The sequence below is a fragment of the Aedes aegypti genome, chromosome 2, assembly GCF_002204515.2.
Source record: "Aedes aegypti strain LVP_AGWG chromosome 2, AaegL5.0 Primary Assembly, whole genome shotgun sequence".
NCBI lineage: Eukaryota > Metazoa > Arthropoda > Insecta > Diptera > Culicidae > Aedes > Aedes aegypti.
Window position 1 is genome coordinate 94,329,729 of NC_035108.1, and position 16,928 is coordinate 94,346,656.

The following is a 16,928-nucleotide window of genomic DNA, read 5'->3' on the forward strand; positions in this document are numbered from 1 at the left end:
TATTCACGCAAACGACTTTTTTGCACGAGTTTGTCCGAGCGATTGTCATACTACTGTTTTTTTTTTAGAAATTTTATGCTTTTAATCGATATCTCTGAATTTTGCAGAGATAGAACCGATATTTTTGCCTCAAAAGAAAGACATTCTCAATAGCAAAACAATATTGAGGTGAGAAGGTGGGGAACGTAATTTTTGAGTACGATTTTTTCCAATTAAATGTTATATTTTTATATCCTATTTTTTATAGGATTGAGATATTCATTAATCGTTTCTTTTGATTCCGCAGAAATTTTTGTTTTTTTCAAGGTACAAAGATCGTTAGTATATATTTTTACCTCGAAAGAATCAAAAATGTCATGAGTAAATTAATGGTGGAGTGAGTACTTACGGTACGTTATTTTTTCGCATAGGTTTGTACTATCAAAGGTAATTTTACCCTGTATTTGTTAGTAATGAGATACCTCAATATAAACCTTACCATCGATACTTGGTCGTTGTCAATACTTAAAGCAGAAAGGTGTAATGATTTTTTCATTGACGCTGAAAAAGACAACTGGTAATCGAAAAACGCGTATCTGTCAAAAGATAAGTAATCAGTATGGATTTAAAATCAACTTTTTCGATCCTTTTCGTTGCAATTAGTAAATACTGAGTGCAGGAGTCTTACTATGCAGGTGCCACTATCGTTTTGCCCATGAAAAAATCTTTCTTTTGCGGTGAAAATTTCGATTTTATTCCAGCGCAAACCAAAGATATTAATTTACGAATATATATATATATATATATATATATATATATATATATATATATATATATATATATATATATATATATATATATATATATTATATTTTATTGCAGCGAAATCCAGAGGTATTGAATTATGAATATATCATTTCCATTGAAAATAGGATAAAAAGACCTTTAACAGGACAAACTCGTACGAAAAAATAACGTGCAGTTAACACTTTCCTCACTGTAGTTTTGCCCATGAAAAAGTCCTTCTTTTTCGGTAAAAAGATCGATTTTATTCCAACGGAATCCAGAGATATTTAATTACAAAAATATCATTTCCATTGAAAATAGGGTAAAACGACCTTTAGTAGGTCGAAACCATACGAAAAAAATAATGTAAAGTGAACTCTCACCTCACTATCATTTTGTCCATGAAAAAAAATTTCTTTTGCGGTAAAAAGATCGATTTTATTCCAGCGGAATCCAGAGATATTGAATTATAAATATATCACTTCCAATGAAAATAGGGTTAAATGACCTTTAATAGTTCAAAACCGTACGAAAAAATAACGTGCAGTGAATTCTCACTTCACTATCGTTTCGCCCATGAAAAAATCTTTCTTTTGCGGTAAAAAGATCGATTTTATTCCAGCGGAATCCAGAGATATTGAATTTCAAGACATTTTTTTGCAGAAAAGTCCACTGTGCAACGGGGGTACCCGGTATCCCGATTTGAGACATGTACGCGGTTTCCATGTAGGATGGTAACCGCGTATATGGATCAACCGTAGCACACAAGATTTGATTCCTTTTGTTAAAAATTTGAGCTACCATGAGTTCACATCGCAATCATTTCGGTGATCGTTGGTGTGAGCGCTTTGTAATTATTGCCATAAAGCTCCACGTTAGAATCAGTTAACCTAAATCCCATATGCTATGGGTACTTCATCAACAGATGAAATTCTATGAACGTGTTTGAAATTAATAGAGATATTTTTGGCTTGCAGTCTTTAATCCTTAATTAAAACAATGTTTTGCTACTGTCCGAAGTTTCGGCAACTGTATTTAGCCCTTGGTTGCCGAAACGTCGAACAGTAGAAAATTACTGTTTTAATTATGGGTTAAAGACTGCAAGCCAGAAATTTCTTCTATTATCAAGTTCCAATCCTTCACTTATTTAAAAATATTTGGATCCATTAGAGAAACTTAATTCAATAACAATTTTATTAGTGAATTTTACACCAACTTGGGCTTCTTCAACCATGATTCCCAATCCCAAAAGTTAGACTCATGGTAGACCCCGCAATTTGCGCATAGAAACTTGTTGGTACATTCCTTCGCATGACAGGTATCTTTAGCCGTTTGAAGAACCTCCGCAAATCATGCATTTAGCATCCATGCGGCAATATTTTGTACCATGACCTCACTTTTGGCACCGACAGCACTGAGGGTGGTTCTGAAAAGTTCCTCCAGGATTCTGGAATTGTTCCCATGCCCTTTCCGATGAATGCCAGATCGGGTTCTCTTTTTCATAATAATTACTTGGACTGGACAAAATCCAAGCAAATCATTTATTCCATTTTTGATCTCTTATAGTCACTTGAGAGACGACTTTGAACAAACGTTCAGTTTTGTCGTCATAAGTAAAAAAAATTGTGCTTCTTCTCTTCAAGATGTTTGAGAAGAAGTTCGCGATCTTCAAGAGTGTCCGTAAAAACGCGACAGTCTGCTTTCTTTGTCATTTGGAAGGAAACCTTGATTCTCCTAATGGACATCATAATGAATAGGGTAACGACTGTTTATTTCGTTCATAACCGCTAACAGTTGGCGCCAGCGGCAAAAAGTACAGACAACAACCTTTCGAACATTCAATTACTCTCACTGGCCGCCGAGCGGCTACACTGATGTTTATATTCCACTCATTGATCGCGCTACGCTGCATTCTCAAATTTCTCAAACTTCCAACACAAGCGCATAGAAGAATGGTAGTCGAGAACTGTCAAAACGTATGGAAAATAATGAAAAACGTAAATTACTTGCATTTATGAAATTGGATCGAAAAGTAGTGATTAGAAATCAAGCCTAATGTAAATACATGACATTTTGTGCATAGTTCATCTTCCGTGGTGCTTTCTTTGCTACAGGATTTCGTTTTAACTACCACTAGAAAAGAGCCATCTTTTGCCTTTTCAGTTTTGAATCGATAGGGCGCGATGCCTACATCCTCCGAATTCGGAACAACTAATCATTATAGACGACGCTCTTTTTTTTTCTCAACAAAACTGAAAAGCCAACAGATGGCTCTTTTTTAGTGGTAGTTAAAACCTGGGAGGGAGGCACAGATACTACACACGAAATATAGAACAACGTTTGTTTGAACTAGAGTGTCCATCCCGGGACATCCCGGGACAAAAAATCCCGGGATTTGACAAATTTCGGGATTTCCCATTTCCCGGGATTTTATTTCTGAGATCCCGGGAATCCCGGGATTCCCGAAATGTACGTAGAATTAGATGAAAACCACTAAATTTCAATGAAAAACAATGACATTTTTCCTCACCATCAACCTCATTTGATAAAGTAGAAAAGCATAATGAAAAATAGTACAAACGAGTATTTATTTTCATGAAGAGATCAATTTACCCAGTATATATTTTTATTTGTCTAGTTGCAATGTTTTAATGCTTTTCTTTTCACCATTAGCCGTTTTCATGAGACTATGCTGAGATAAAAAAAAACGAAAGTACACCTAAACTGCCGTAAATCGCTAGTCAGTACCATCTGTAAAAAGTAGGCATTGAGAGAATTGACTGAGAAATTTTCTATCTCGTTTTCCATAAAAATATTCAAAAAAATCCAGGAGATGGGAACATGTTTCGGCCTCAATGAAAGATTCATAAATTGCTATTCGCTTCGTTACCTTTCCAAGAAAAATATAAAGATGACCAAATAGTGATTCAATTTTGTGTTAAAGTTAGCAAAAATCTGCAGTGGGATGCGTTTACTTTTCATTATGGGTCAATTCGACTTGGTGTTTTTCCTTCATTTTACTAAACGAGAAATCACGTAAGAGCAGCTGAAAGATCATTAGAAGATATAATAAAAACTTATATCAACTCAATTTTGACCAAAATGCAGATGGTACTGAATTGCGATCCACGGCAGTAAATTTCAGTCAATAATTTTCAATAATTAACAGTTAACATGATCTACAATACCTTCAATGATCTTTGATCGTTTCTTTTGTTCTGAAGTTGTCATGACTTTTCAAAAGTTTGAAGCAAATTGCTTTAAAATTATGACTTAAGTTTTTATCATACTTCCATTCATAAGTGTTATAGAGAATTTGAAAAAATCCATGGCAAACCCGGAATTAGTCATGGTTATTTGATGTGATTACTTCATTAGAATAAGAAAGTCTTATCTGAAATGTAATTTGCTATAATAAACATATTATTTTGAAAAGTTACATTATCTAATTATTTTATCAAAATAAAAATTTGATTGTTAAATTTGTACTTCCATTTCAACCGAAATGCTAGTTTTATTGAAAATTTTATAAATCCCGGGATCCCGGGATTTCCCGGGATAAACATAGATTTTTGTCCCGAAACCCGGGACGACCAAAATGGCCGGGAAATGGACACTCTAGTTTGAACTGCAAGATAACTCCAGCTTGCCAACAACAATCAAGGCAGGCTTGGGGATAATCGCTAGTTTTCTTTTGTTGTGTACTTTCGATCTTTCCTGACACACATGGAAAAAGGGCCACAGTTTTCTATGCACTATTAATTCATTTTCATTGGGAAAAGTAAAACGATGCGTTTTCCAATGCTTTATATTCAATCAGATTGAAAGGTGCTCACGTGACATTACTTGCATTGAGTGCATGAATTGATTTTCATTCGATTTTTGTCACTTTTGATGAAATGCGAAAATGTGTTTAATCAGTTACGCGCTTTTTCCATGTTAGTCCAATGTTTTAGATCTGGGCTCACAGTGACAGTTCGTGACAGCGAAATCCCGGCTCACTATGACGTACAGAAATTTTGTATTGGTTTCTCCCTCCCAGGTTAAAACGAAATCCTGAAGCAAAGAGAGCACCATGAAAGATGAACTAAAAACAAAAAGTTATCTATTTACATTACGTTTGTTTTCTTATCACTACTTTTTCGATCCAGTTTCCTAATTGCTAGTAATTTACGTTTTTCATTATTTTCCATATGTTTTGACAGTTCTCCGACTACCATTTTTCCATGCGCTTGTGTTGAAAGTTTGAAAAAATTGAGAATCCAGCGTAGCGCGATCAGTGGGTGGAATCTCAACCCCCCCCCCCCCCTCTCCCCATAAACCCTTACATAATTAATGGACAGCCCCTTAAAAGATGTTCATGTGAGGAAGTGAAAAAAACATGCTCCTTAAGTGCGAAAAATCGTACATTTAGCATCATTGATACGAAAATTCAGAACCCTGGTCGTTACCCTATTAGGGGTCATTCACAAATTACGTTACGCTCCAAGGGGGGGAGGGGGTCGAGTCAAGCGTGACAAGCCTTAGAAAATTTTCGGAGGACTCATACAAAAAGTGTGACAAAGGGGGGGGGGGGAGGTGGTCGAAAAAGTTGAAATTTAGCATGACATAATTTGTGTACCATCCCTTAAATCAAAAATACTGTTAAAATAATTATATCTTGATGGCAGCCATCCGTATGCCAAATCAATGCCAAGGCAAAATCACATCCGAAGATTAAAGAAAACCCATCTTTAAGAATATTATTAAATAGCACCGCTATCTATTCCAAAGAAAACTCATTTCCATTTCTATTACTTTTCCGCATCCGCTCTGACCTGTGCTGCGCCCGCCCAAACGTGTCCACGCTGGAAAACGCACCGTACTGGAAACGTCCAACCGGGTGCTCCCGCCAACAGGTCGACCTACTCCACATCGACGACGAAGCCTCACCGTGCGTCCTCATCCTCGTCGATCAAGCGGAAGTTTGAAATGAAGCTGAAAAGCCGCTCGCTGCCGAAATCCTTCATGCGCTACAGGTGAGTGATATGCTTTGGGGAATTTTCCAGAAGATCAATCCGAAAGGTTTCAATTTTTTCCAGGGGGAAAAATCGATGACATATTTAAATTTGAATTATTATTTCTACTGATCGGATTCCACCTTTTAAACAATTATCCCATTAGAGGAACTCCGATGTTATGCCAATCAACTCGCGAAACCACGCAGAAATTTTAAGCTCCAATAATCCAGTTTCGGTGTCGACTGTCTCGCTGCACTATGGGCCTGAAATATAAATTTTGCGACAAATCTTCAGACACTTGTTTTATGAAATGGATTTCATGTAATTTAATTTCTCATTATTGGACCCAGAAAACCAACGTTTAGTATGGTTGACAGTATGAATATTTGAGTTTGTATTACTTTTAGGATAAATTTAGCTCATTAAGTAAATTAATTGTGTGTGGAAATTTTGATTTCTGTCGCAATGTGCGACCGGAACCAAATCCCACGGCATGGGCTGAATTGAATCCGAAAAACGCGTACCTACATTATAAAAAGAATATCACTCAAACGGGCGAATCCATTTTGGCGAGCAAATATTTACACCGCGCTTCTCTCCGACGAAAACGGCTCAGTCGCCGAAAAGCCCCCAACGGGAAATGAAAACAGCTTTAAAAAACCGTGGAGTTGGGTGGGCGTTGGTACAATCAGACGTTAATCGGAAAACTGGGAAACGAAAACTTTAACGGCCGTCTGCTTTTGGCTCAGGCTCCTGTGGCGAAATGCTTACGAGATTTTTTTTTGACTTGTTTTTTGTTCGTCGCTTTACCTGTATAAGCTCCCAACGAGGTCGTAACTTTGTTCTGAGCAAAAAGTAGTTAGAAGCTTTCTGAGGCGTACGACTGGGATCGACTCCAAGTGAGAGTTTGGAAGTACACTCGGTGTAATCATCATGGCAATATCAATTAAAATAGTAATGAAATAGTTTTACGATTGTGAACTTGTTTCTTTGTTGTTTGCACTCGTCATATGTGTAGGTTCATAGGAATCCAACCCAATGCTTCCAGTTATTCGGATTGCAGAAACGAAACGTTCACATTAATCTAATCCTTTATTAGATTTCACAGCAACTCTGACTTGCTGCAACGATCGATACAAACTGATCTCCAAGTAGTATTTTGAGTTCAACTACAACTACCCAGGATCCCAATGTCTATTTTTTTATTCATTAGGTATGTTCAATTTTCCAATCCCACATATGTGCGTCAAAATCGTAGAACATGATTTGGAAAATCGTTTATTTCATAGGATGAATACCATTGCTCACCAAGTTTTCGCAGCCTATCTTCTTCTTCTTCTTCTTTCTGGCGTTACGTCCCAACTGGGACAAAGCCTGCTTCTCAGATTAGTGTTCTTATGAGCACTTCCACAGTTATTAACTGAGAGCTTTCTTTGCCAATTGACCATTTTGCATGTGTATATCGTGTGGCAGGTACGAAGATACTCTATGCCCTGGGAATCGAGAAAATTTCCTTTACGAAAAGATCCTCGACCAGTGGGATTCGAACCCACGACCCTCAACATGGTCATGCTGAATAGCTGCGCGTTTACCGCTACGGCTATCTGGGCCCCTGCCTATCTTACTCAGTTTTTTTTCCTCATCATCTCATCTCATCTCATATCTGATAGTGATCTCAGAATTCAAAACGAACGGTGTGCTAATGGTGAAAAGGGAATTTTGCCAACAAAATTCAAGAGGGCGACCAAATGCAAAATGACCGCCAATTTTTTTTCAGCTTCAATTGAAAGCTATATCCTTCCTCTATACGATGATATTAAGTTTGATATGTGTTCCAAGGGAAATATGAGGCATATCACGCGAAGAAACATCTAAGATATATGAAAAAATTGACTTTTATTTGCAAACTGTGCAATTTAAAAAAAAATTAAACGATCACTCTTAAGTTTTAGCATATAGAGTAAAGTGGGGCAAAAGTTCGAGTGGGGTAAGAGTTTCTTTTTAAGATTTCTAGCTCAATTCAAAACAAATCTTATAAATGTCATGGTGGTTCAAATGCTATTCAAGTAAGAGACTTTCAATCCAAGTATCGTAAAAATCGATTGAGATTTGGAAAAGTTATGGCTATTTGTTGTTTTTCGACGTGAATATTGTAATTTTTGGTCAAACTTTCGTTGCGTGGAACCAATTGAAGATAAAATCTTTTTCAATAATTTATGTTAGAGCGTTTCTAGGCCTATCATAAGGTTGCTTTGTGGTGTATTAGTTTTGTGCATAAATGCTTGAAAACAATTTTTGGCCCATAGTGGGGTAAAAGTTCGAATCAGCGGGGCAAAAGTTCGACCCATGTAAAAAATCACGTAAAAATTTGCAAATTGCCTAAAACCCACATACAGGTCGGACTCGATTATCCAGAGTATCGATTTTTTTTTTCACTCCGGATAATCGAATCACTAAAAAAAATGAAATCTATGACAAAAGAACTGAAATATTGTCTTTTTTCGTTATTTTATTTATATGATGCTGTGTCGTAGCCAGATTTTTTTTCTGTGAAGAGTAGGGTATTTTTATAAGAAAAACAATTGTCTGCCATACAAAAAAAACACTCTTTCAAATCCCCCCTTTTCTCAAATATGTTCTAAACTGCAAAACCATTCATATTGTATATTGCAATACCAAATTATCTCAGATTTATGCATAAAAATTGAAAAACAAGAATATCATAAAACAAATTCCGGATAATCGAGTCTAAAGTTCCGAAAAATCGAAACCCAGATAATCGAGTCCCCGGATAATCGAGTCTCCGGATAATCGAGTCCAACCTGTATTATCTTCAAATTTAGTTAAATTTGCCTGATCGTGTGAAAACTGTCACCAAAATTTTACATTTCCACTTAGTTTTGCGAAAAACTGCTATTTTTGTTACAGTTATCTCTCCCTAACTCGATATTGAAGGGACCATCGAGTTAGGGAGGTATCGAGATACAGAACACAAATTTTTCAATATTTGAAATTTTGATTATTTCGACAAAGTACATTCAAAATAGTAAATTAAATGTGAAAAATAGTAAATTTTTAGTACATTTAGCAACGTGACACTTTTTGCATAGTCTTCGAAAATTCCTTTTTTTTATCAGTCTGAAATGACTTGCCAACCTTCATTTTACTATCACTTTAATCATAATTATCAAATTTATGAAATTTGTTAACATTAGGAGAATATTCGAAAATTTTCATGGAAATATAGAGTTAGAGAGGTAAACTTGCATAGGAAACTAAAACAGATCGCATCGAGTTAGGTAATATCGAGTTAGAGAGGTATCGACTTACAGAGGGATCAAAGTATGCTATACTGAAGGGACCGCGCATTCCATCGAATTAGGGGAAATATCGAGATACAGAATATCGAGTAAGGGAGAGTTAACTGTATATTACAATCAACCCGCTTTGGGAAATTTTGTGATGAAAATTTAGTGTGTATTTTTCGTTAAACTTAAGTTTACGGCTGGTGTAAAGTATGCCTGTCATAAAAGGATCGATATTTTGTGTTTTAGACAGCGAACTTTTGCCCCACACTAGATTCGAACTCTTGCCCCACCGGTGGGGCAAAAGTTCGAATAAGACAATCAATTTTGAAACTGTTATAACTAAAAATGGGTAAATATTTTGACACAAGTTTGTTCAGCAAAGTTATAGCCAATATGTTTAAGGTTCACTGTATGGTATTTGTTTTGTTTTAACTGCTATTGTTTTCCTGGAAACTTTGATAATACCACTAAGGTCGAAATTTTGCCCCACCTTACTCTACTAGCGATCAGTGACATAAAATTGGAATTCTAACGATGTGTGCCGATGGCTGCCTGGTTTCAGCGAGAATTGCTCAATATGCCTCACTAACTTTTTTTTCTCTTTTATGAATTAACAACAAATTTGGGTGATTATAATTTTCAAATGACATTTCGAGTGAAATCAGCTCAACATTTATTTCTGGTGTAAAAAAAAAGAAAAGGTTATGGTAACCTCCTTCCCACAGTACCTACTATTGGCATACAGCTCGTGTTGTTCGTTGGCTACCGAACGAGAAGCACACTGTTTTTCATTGCTACTTTTACCTTGTTTCAACCACAAGAGGTAAGCATAGGTAGCAGGAGCACTGGGAGGGGGGAGTGGGTAATAAAGTAAGCTCGGATTGAAAACAGCTTACCTAAACGATTGCGAGGATTCAAAATCCTTGAATTTGGAGGAACGTACGAAGTGGAGCTCGTTGTGGTTTATTAGTTAATGAATGTTACGAGCTTTTTGATGGAGTCTCTGGAAGGTTTTGCTACTTGAGCAGAACATTGTAAAATACTCAGCACATGGTACTATAATGGTACTATAGTATTATATATTCACGTGGATATGTAGTTACGTTACAATTCCAAATTTTATAACCTGATGATAAAGCACCATTACTTCGGTATGAATCCATCATCAATCCACTCAGTTATTTATTATAATGTAGTATTAAGAGTAATGATTTGAGTTGAAAAGAGCGCTTGTTCAATGCTTATTAGTACTTACATATGTTTAAAGTACTTCTGGACCCAATACCGTAACAGTTGATTCACAACTATATAACTATTGCCCAGACAACCAGAAGTCGCATAACGACTTACGAACGAAGTCGTTTATTTACACGAATCTCATCACACCCGCACTACATGGTCGATAATATCGTTTGAACGATGAGTTTCCGCACAAAAAATGCTATTTTATGAGTTCATATGTAGGTACATTTCGTTTCGTCCCGTATACTCGTTCAAGGTAAGTCGGACCAATGAGTAGCAGCTGTCAAATAATCACTACATGAAAAAAAAAATTACATGAAAAAAATAAAAAAATGCTAAAAAACTAGGAATTTTCATAAATTTTCTAGTATTTTCTTCAGGTTTTTTATATTTTATTTTCTGAAAATTTGAAATCTTAAGCTTTTATTCCATAAAAAAGATTGGAATTCCGTTGAGCTGTTCAAAAGTCATGATTTTTTTATAATAAAAAATCCAATGCGCTGAGACCTACAGTGAGTGCCGATACAAAATGACTGATTTTTATTTTCAAAAAATATATCTTAAAAACTAAAAAACATACATAGCTGAAAATTTGACAGTAAATGAAAAATTTTCTGAACTTTCAAGAAAAAATTTGAACAGCAATAGTCCCTTTTGTCCCGAGGCCTTCAAAACACGAAAAACGGAAATTTTTGATTTTTTTTATGTAAAACCTGTTTTGTGAAATTGGAACTATATATATATATTGAAACTATGTATATATATTTGGATCACAAAAGAACGGGACGAGACAAAATTTATATAATTATTATTCTTTTTAAACTGTTTTCTATTCTACTACTTACATTTTATAGTTTTCTGAATAATCCCCTATTTTATCGGGTATGGCGGCTTTCCGAGTACTATTAAATAGTACAAATTTTTAACTTAAAGCAATCGTTCAGAATGTTACAAAATAAAGATTTTTACACTGTTTTTTTCCGCGTTTCCTCACATTCAAATTCTCCAAACTTTACAAGGTAATTCTCCTACAATCTGAATAGACATTCCTGCACCGAAACTTATATTTTAGCTACCTAACTTTTCTACTTTCTAATTTCAACAAAACTTCCCTTGAAAAAAAAAGTGTCGTTTATGTCTTGCTTACGTTGACCATTCGGTCTTGTTGATGTTTATGCCTGAGTTTGTATTTTTATTTATGTTTACATACCTCTCTATTTCTTACACAACACAGAGTCTAGGAATGAAGAGTTGCGCGAAGAGTGAAACCAAATCTACCTATCGAGCTGTCAAACCGTCTACCTATCACGCTCGTTCGGATCTACTAGATTTCGACTCACTTCGGAACAAAGTGGAACCAGAGTGGATTTAAATAAGAGTGGCGTCAATGTCAAAATTGGAACAGCGGCGAACTGTCATTTCAATACAAATCCGCGTTCCAATCGAGCAGGAGACCTGGACTGGACTGGACTGGACTGGAACAAGACGTCACTCTTGTTTACAGGCACTCTAAGTGGAACTACTCAAAAGTGAGTAAAGTTAATGTTACTCACTTTAGAGTAACATTAGGGCTGCTGTTAACTATACCTATCGTTTTCTGGTGGGTTGCTATCTTGGTTGCAGTGATGATGTCGCGCTACACGATAAGACTTAGTGTTTATCTGCTACAACCAGACAGCTCATCAATCCATAATTAGTACATAAACAGAAAGGGGAGAATGTTTATGCTGGTTGTGCATTGTGAAAAATCTCATTGCTTCAACATTGCACGTTGTTGGTTCATGTCGAAGGATTAACATGTTCGGCTTTTCAAATCTTTTTTTCAAATATCGAATGACAAGACATGCAATTTGACATCCAGTATTTGATTACAATAGAATTTTAATATTTTCAATTCTAAATCACTGCACAAAAAAAATATACATAGAAAATCGAACTCCTCCTAAGAGGGGTGTGGACGAGGCTCATTCTAAGTTAAATTGTCGTTTAATCATGCGCAGAAATTAGAATTGCTATTGCTCCATACAAACATATTTTTATAATTACCAGTAAATATTGATACAACATAGTTCAAGTATTCAAATTACAAACATTTCTATATTCTCGAAAACTTATGAGAATGGTATATTACTCTTTGAACTGTTATTTGATTAAGATGTGAGCGGTTCCATTTGAATTCGAATGTCGGTTTACTTTTGTATTTTTTGATTTGGCTGAAATTTGGCATATGCTTTCTTTATACCCAAAAATGCCTATTTGCATCATCGGTTCGCCATTTTTACCCTAGCGTTACTTTTGAGAAGGGCCTAAGAAAAAAAGCCTTAACGATTTTCAAAAAATTAAAACTCAGATACTATTTGTCTGATCAGTTTGGTGTCTTCCGCAAAGTTTTAGGTTATTGTTGGAACTATCTGGAAAAAATATACACAGTAAAAAAAAATTGTAATATTTTTATATTTGGTAAATAAAGCTTAAAAATCCATTTTCACAGAAATCGTTTTCTTGATTTTTTTTATTTTTTTATATTTTAAAGTAGACAAAAAAATAGAGTCTTTTGCACAGTGGGTCAAAATGGAGAAATCATGGACAAAAAAGTTATGATTTTTTGAAAAATAGGTGAATTTTTGAAAATGGTCATAATAAACTTTTTAAATATTTTTCAACTCGATTTTATGAAAGTACGTAAAATTTACAACAAAAAAGGTTTAAAGAAAAATCAGGCTAACTTGTACCGTTTTAATGATACAGCGATTTTAATACAAAATTATGATATAATTTTCAATTTTCGGGCATTATAATATAACTTAGAAATGGTTTGTCCGATCAGTTTGGTGTCTTCCGCAAAGTTTTAGGTTATTGTTGGAACTATCTGGAAAAAAATATACACAGTAAAAAAAATTGTATTTTTTTTATTTGGAAAATAAAGCTTACAAATCCATTTTCACAAAATCATTTTCTTGATTTTTTTTGTTTTAATATGTTGAAGTAGACAAAAAATGAAGTCTTTTGCACAGTGGGTCAAGATGGAGAAATCATGGACAAAAAAGTTATGATTTAAAAAAAAAACAAAGGTGAATTTGTTGAAAATGGTTATAATTTTCAAATGTTTCGGTAGCAATTAGCAAAATTTTCTAATATACCTTTTTGTGGAAAATTTTGCGTACTTTCATAAAATCGAGTCGAAAAGCATTCAAAAAGTTTATTTAGACCATATTGAAAAATCAACTTTTTTTAAAAAAATCATAACATTTTTGTCCATGATTTCTCCATCTTGACCACTGTGCAAAAGACTTCATTTTTTGTCTACTTTAACATATAAAAAAATAAAAAAAAATCAAAAATACGATTTTTGAGAAAATTGATTTTAAAGCTTTATTTTCTATATATAAAAAAATACATTACATTACAACATTTTTTTACAGTGTATATTTTTTTCCAGATTGTCCCAACAATAACCTAAAACTTTGCCGAAGACTTCAAACTGATCGGACAAACCGTTTCTAAGTTATATTATAATGACCGAAAATTGAAAATTATATCATAATTTTGTATTAAAATCGCTGTATCTTTAAAACGGTAAAAGTAAGCCTGATTCTTCCGTATACCTTTTTTGTTGTAAATTCAGCGTACTTTCATAATATCGAGTTTCAAAATATTTAAAAAGTTTATTATGACCATTTTCAAAAATTCACCTTTTTTCAAAATATCATAACTTTTTTGTCCATGATTTCTCCATCTTGACCCACTGTGCAAAAGACTTCATTTTTTGTCTACTTTAACATATATAAAAAAAAAATCAAAAATACGACTTTTAAGAAAATTGATTTTTAAGCTTTATTTTCGATATATAAAAAATTACAACATTTTTTTACAGTGTATATTTTTTTGCAGATAGTCCCAACAATAACCTAAAACTTTGCGGAAGGCACCAAACTGATCGGACAAACCGTTTCTAAGTTATAATTTTTTGAAAATTATTAAGGATTTTTTTCTTAGGCCCTTCTCAAAAGTAAGGCTAGAGTCAAAATGGCGAGCCGATGATGCAAAAAGGCATTTTTGGGCATAAAGAAAGCATGTGCAAAATTTCATCCAAATCAAAAAATATAAAAATGAAATTTGGGAAAAATGTCGTCATTTTCTGTGGAACCGCTCATGTGCTAAAATTCACCGATTTATAAATTAATTTTAATATTCATGTTACGAACTGTGTCTACAGTGAAATTTAAAGTACTTTTATATATATTATATGGAAAATCCTTAATTATTGATCCTGAAATTACTATAGAATTCATTTGGAAATTCCCCTTAGATTCTTTCTTTCATTTATGAATCTTTCAAAACCCCTCAGGGATTGTTCTAGACATCTCAAGATAATTTCCGATATCTCTCTAAGTTCTTCTGGACATCTCTTTTAAACTCTTGCAGAATGAGGATGTTTAAGAGAATTCCTCAGGAGTTATTTCACAAGAATCCCTGAAAGATTTTCAGGAAACTTCCAGCTATTCGGAAGAGTTCATGAATATATTCCAGAATAATTCCAGAGCGATATTCAGAAGAACTTCAGAAAGCAAAAACTTCGAAAGGAATTTCCGAAACTAAATAAGAGTAACTTTCATAAGATTCTCAGAAAGATTTCCGAGAGAATCTCAGAGGTATTTTTTAAAAGTCGCCGAGCGTTGTCCAGTAGTTTTCTTAAAGTATTTCCATTTAAATTCAAGAGCAATTTCCAAAAGATTCGATCAATGATTTTAGGAAATTCCCAAGGAAATGAACTGACAAATCATGAAAAAAAAATCAAGAACACTTCCCGATGAATTTTTAGAAGGATTGTTCCTGAATTTTTAAGGTTTTTTTTTTCAAAAAAAATCTTAGAAAAAAAACCAAGAATCACAGAGACATTTCCGGGAAAATTTCAAACAGATACCGTAATCCGGGGTAACATTGATCGGCGGGGTAACATTGATCGGGATGACTCATCTTGTTTAACGTTCAAATAAAGATTTATTGATGAAGCATTTTCGAACCATGAATGGTGCCTCTCTTTCGTATATTCATAAGCTAATGATAATTAAGGTTTTTGCCAAAATTTCGTTTAGTTCATGCGCAAATTTGTCAACTTTTTTAAACAATGATTTCTATCATTTTCACTGACACTACCGAAAATTCATGTCTCACATGAGTTCTGCAGACGATGTGATCAAGGAAAATGCGGGTGTTACTGAAAATGGCATCGCCGAAGACGATTCCGTTGTTAAACCTTTCATAAGTTTATTCATTTAGGCAACATTAACTAAATACTATTACGAATGTAGAATTTCCTGAGGAAATTGCCTACTTTTAGGCGTATTCCGCGGTTCAAGGTGTTTTTAATTTTGAAATAACTCAAAAAGTAAATGACTTGTAAGAGTTTCGTCCACATATTCGGCTTCAGGGGCCCTGATTTTAGTAAGTAACGACATTTCTAATATTAGCGAACGTTGTTTACTTGGGTGATTTACTTGGAAAATTAATGTTACCCCATATCAGCTGAATCAAAAAATCACTTAAAACATTTATTTAAACATGTTTAAATCTTTCGAAAAACAAAATAAAGTACATAGCTAGGAGCGGTGGGTGTCAGTACTTGTTTTAAAAATATGAAACTTGTAACATTTGTATTGTGAAATGAAAAATTTAAGAAAAACTAAAAAAAATGATCAATGTTACCCCGGATTACGGTATTCGAAATTATGCCATGAAGTTTTCTGGAAACAATAAAGCGGGATTTACGTGAGAATTAAAGAAGTATTTCTTTAAAAGTGCCATCCTACTGGCACTTAAAAAAAATCGTTCAGAGGGATTTCGGATGAAAATCAGAGAAATTTCCCAGAACGGTTCTAAGATTCCAAAATAAATTGATCTCAAGGGAGCGAAAGTCAAAAAAAGTTTGGGAAAAGCTGCCTTAGAGGAACACCAAAAAGATTCCATGGAGAAATTAATGAAAAATCACTGATCGATAAATTCATAGAAAAATCATGAGAAACTTCAAACTTAAAAAAAATTAATAAGAAATCAGTTGATTTTTTTAAATTATAGATTTTGAAAAAAAATCCGTGGAAAATATTTGAGAATTTTCTTGTTTTGGAAATGAGCTCCAATTTTCGAAGACTATAGACAATCTTCAGATGAACTGTTATGTAAAATTTCTAACGAAATATTTCGAGGAACTTTTGGACACATTCGAAAAATTATCTGAATTTTTTTAAATAATATCTGATTAAACCCAAAATCAAAAGATTTATAACGATAATTGCTGGAGAAATTTATTGCGAAAAAATCTGAAAGCAACTCTCGTGCAAATTCCAGAAGAAGAGAAAACCTTTTTTTTTTTTTTTTTAAATCTTTCTTCTTCTTTCTGGCGTTACGTCCCCACTGGGACAGAGCCTGCTACTCAGCTTAGTGTTCTTATGAGCACTTCCACAGTTATTAACTGAGAGTTTACCATGCCAATGACCATTTATGCATGCGTATATCGTGTGGCAGGTACGAAGATACTCTATGCCCTGGGAAGTCGAGAAAATTTCCAACCCGAAAAGATCCTCGACCGGTGGGATTCGAACCCACGACCCTCAGC

General features: G+C 34.3%; 1 protein-coding gene across 2 annotated transcripts in view; it reads left to right on the forward strand.

Moving 5' to 3' along the window:
- Positions 1-16,928, forward strand: part of LOC5577573 — a 1,170,395-nt gene that overhangs the window by 845,955 nt on the left and 307,512 nt on the right. For both annotated transcript variants that reach the window (XM_021841556.1, XM_021841555.1), the window contains exon 9: positions 5,664-5,783. In XM_021841556.1, coding sequence (XP_021697248.1) covers positions 5,664-5,783 — 120 coding nt within the window. The remainder of the gene's footprint in view (positions 1-5,663; positions 5,784-16,928) is intronic.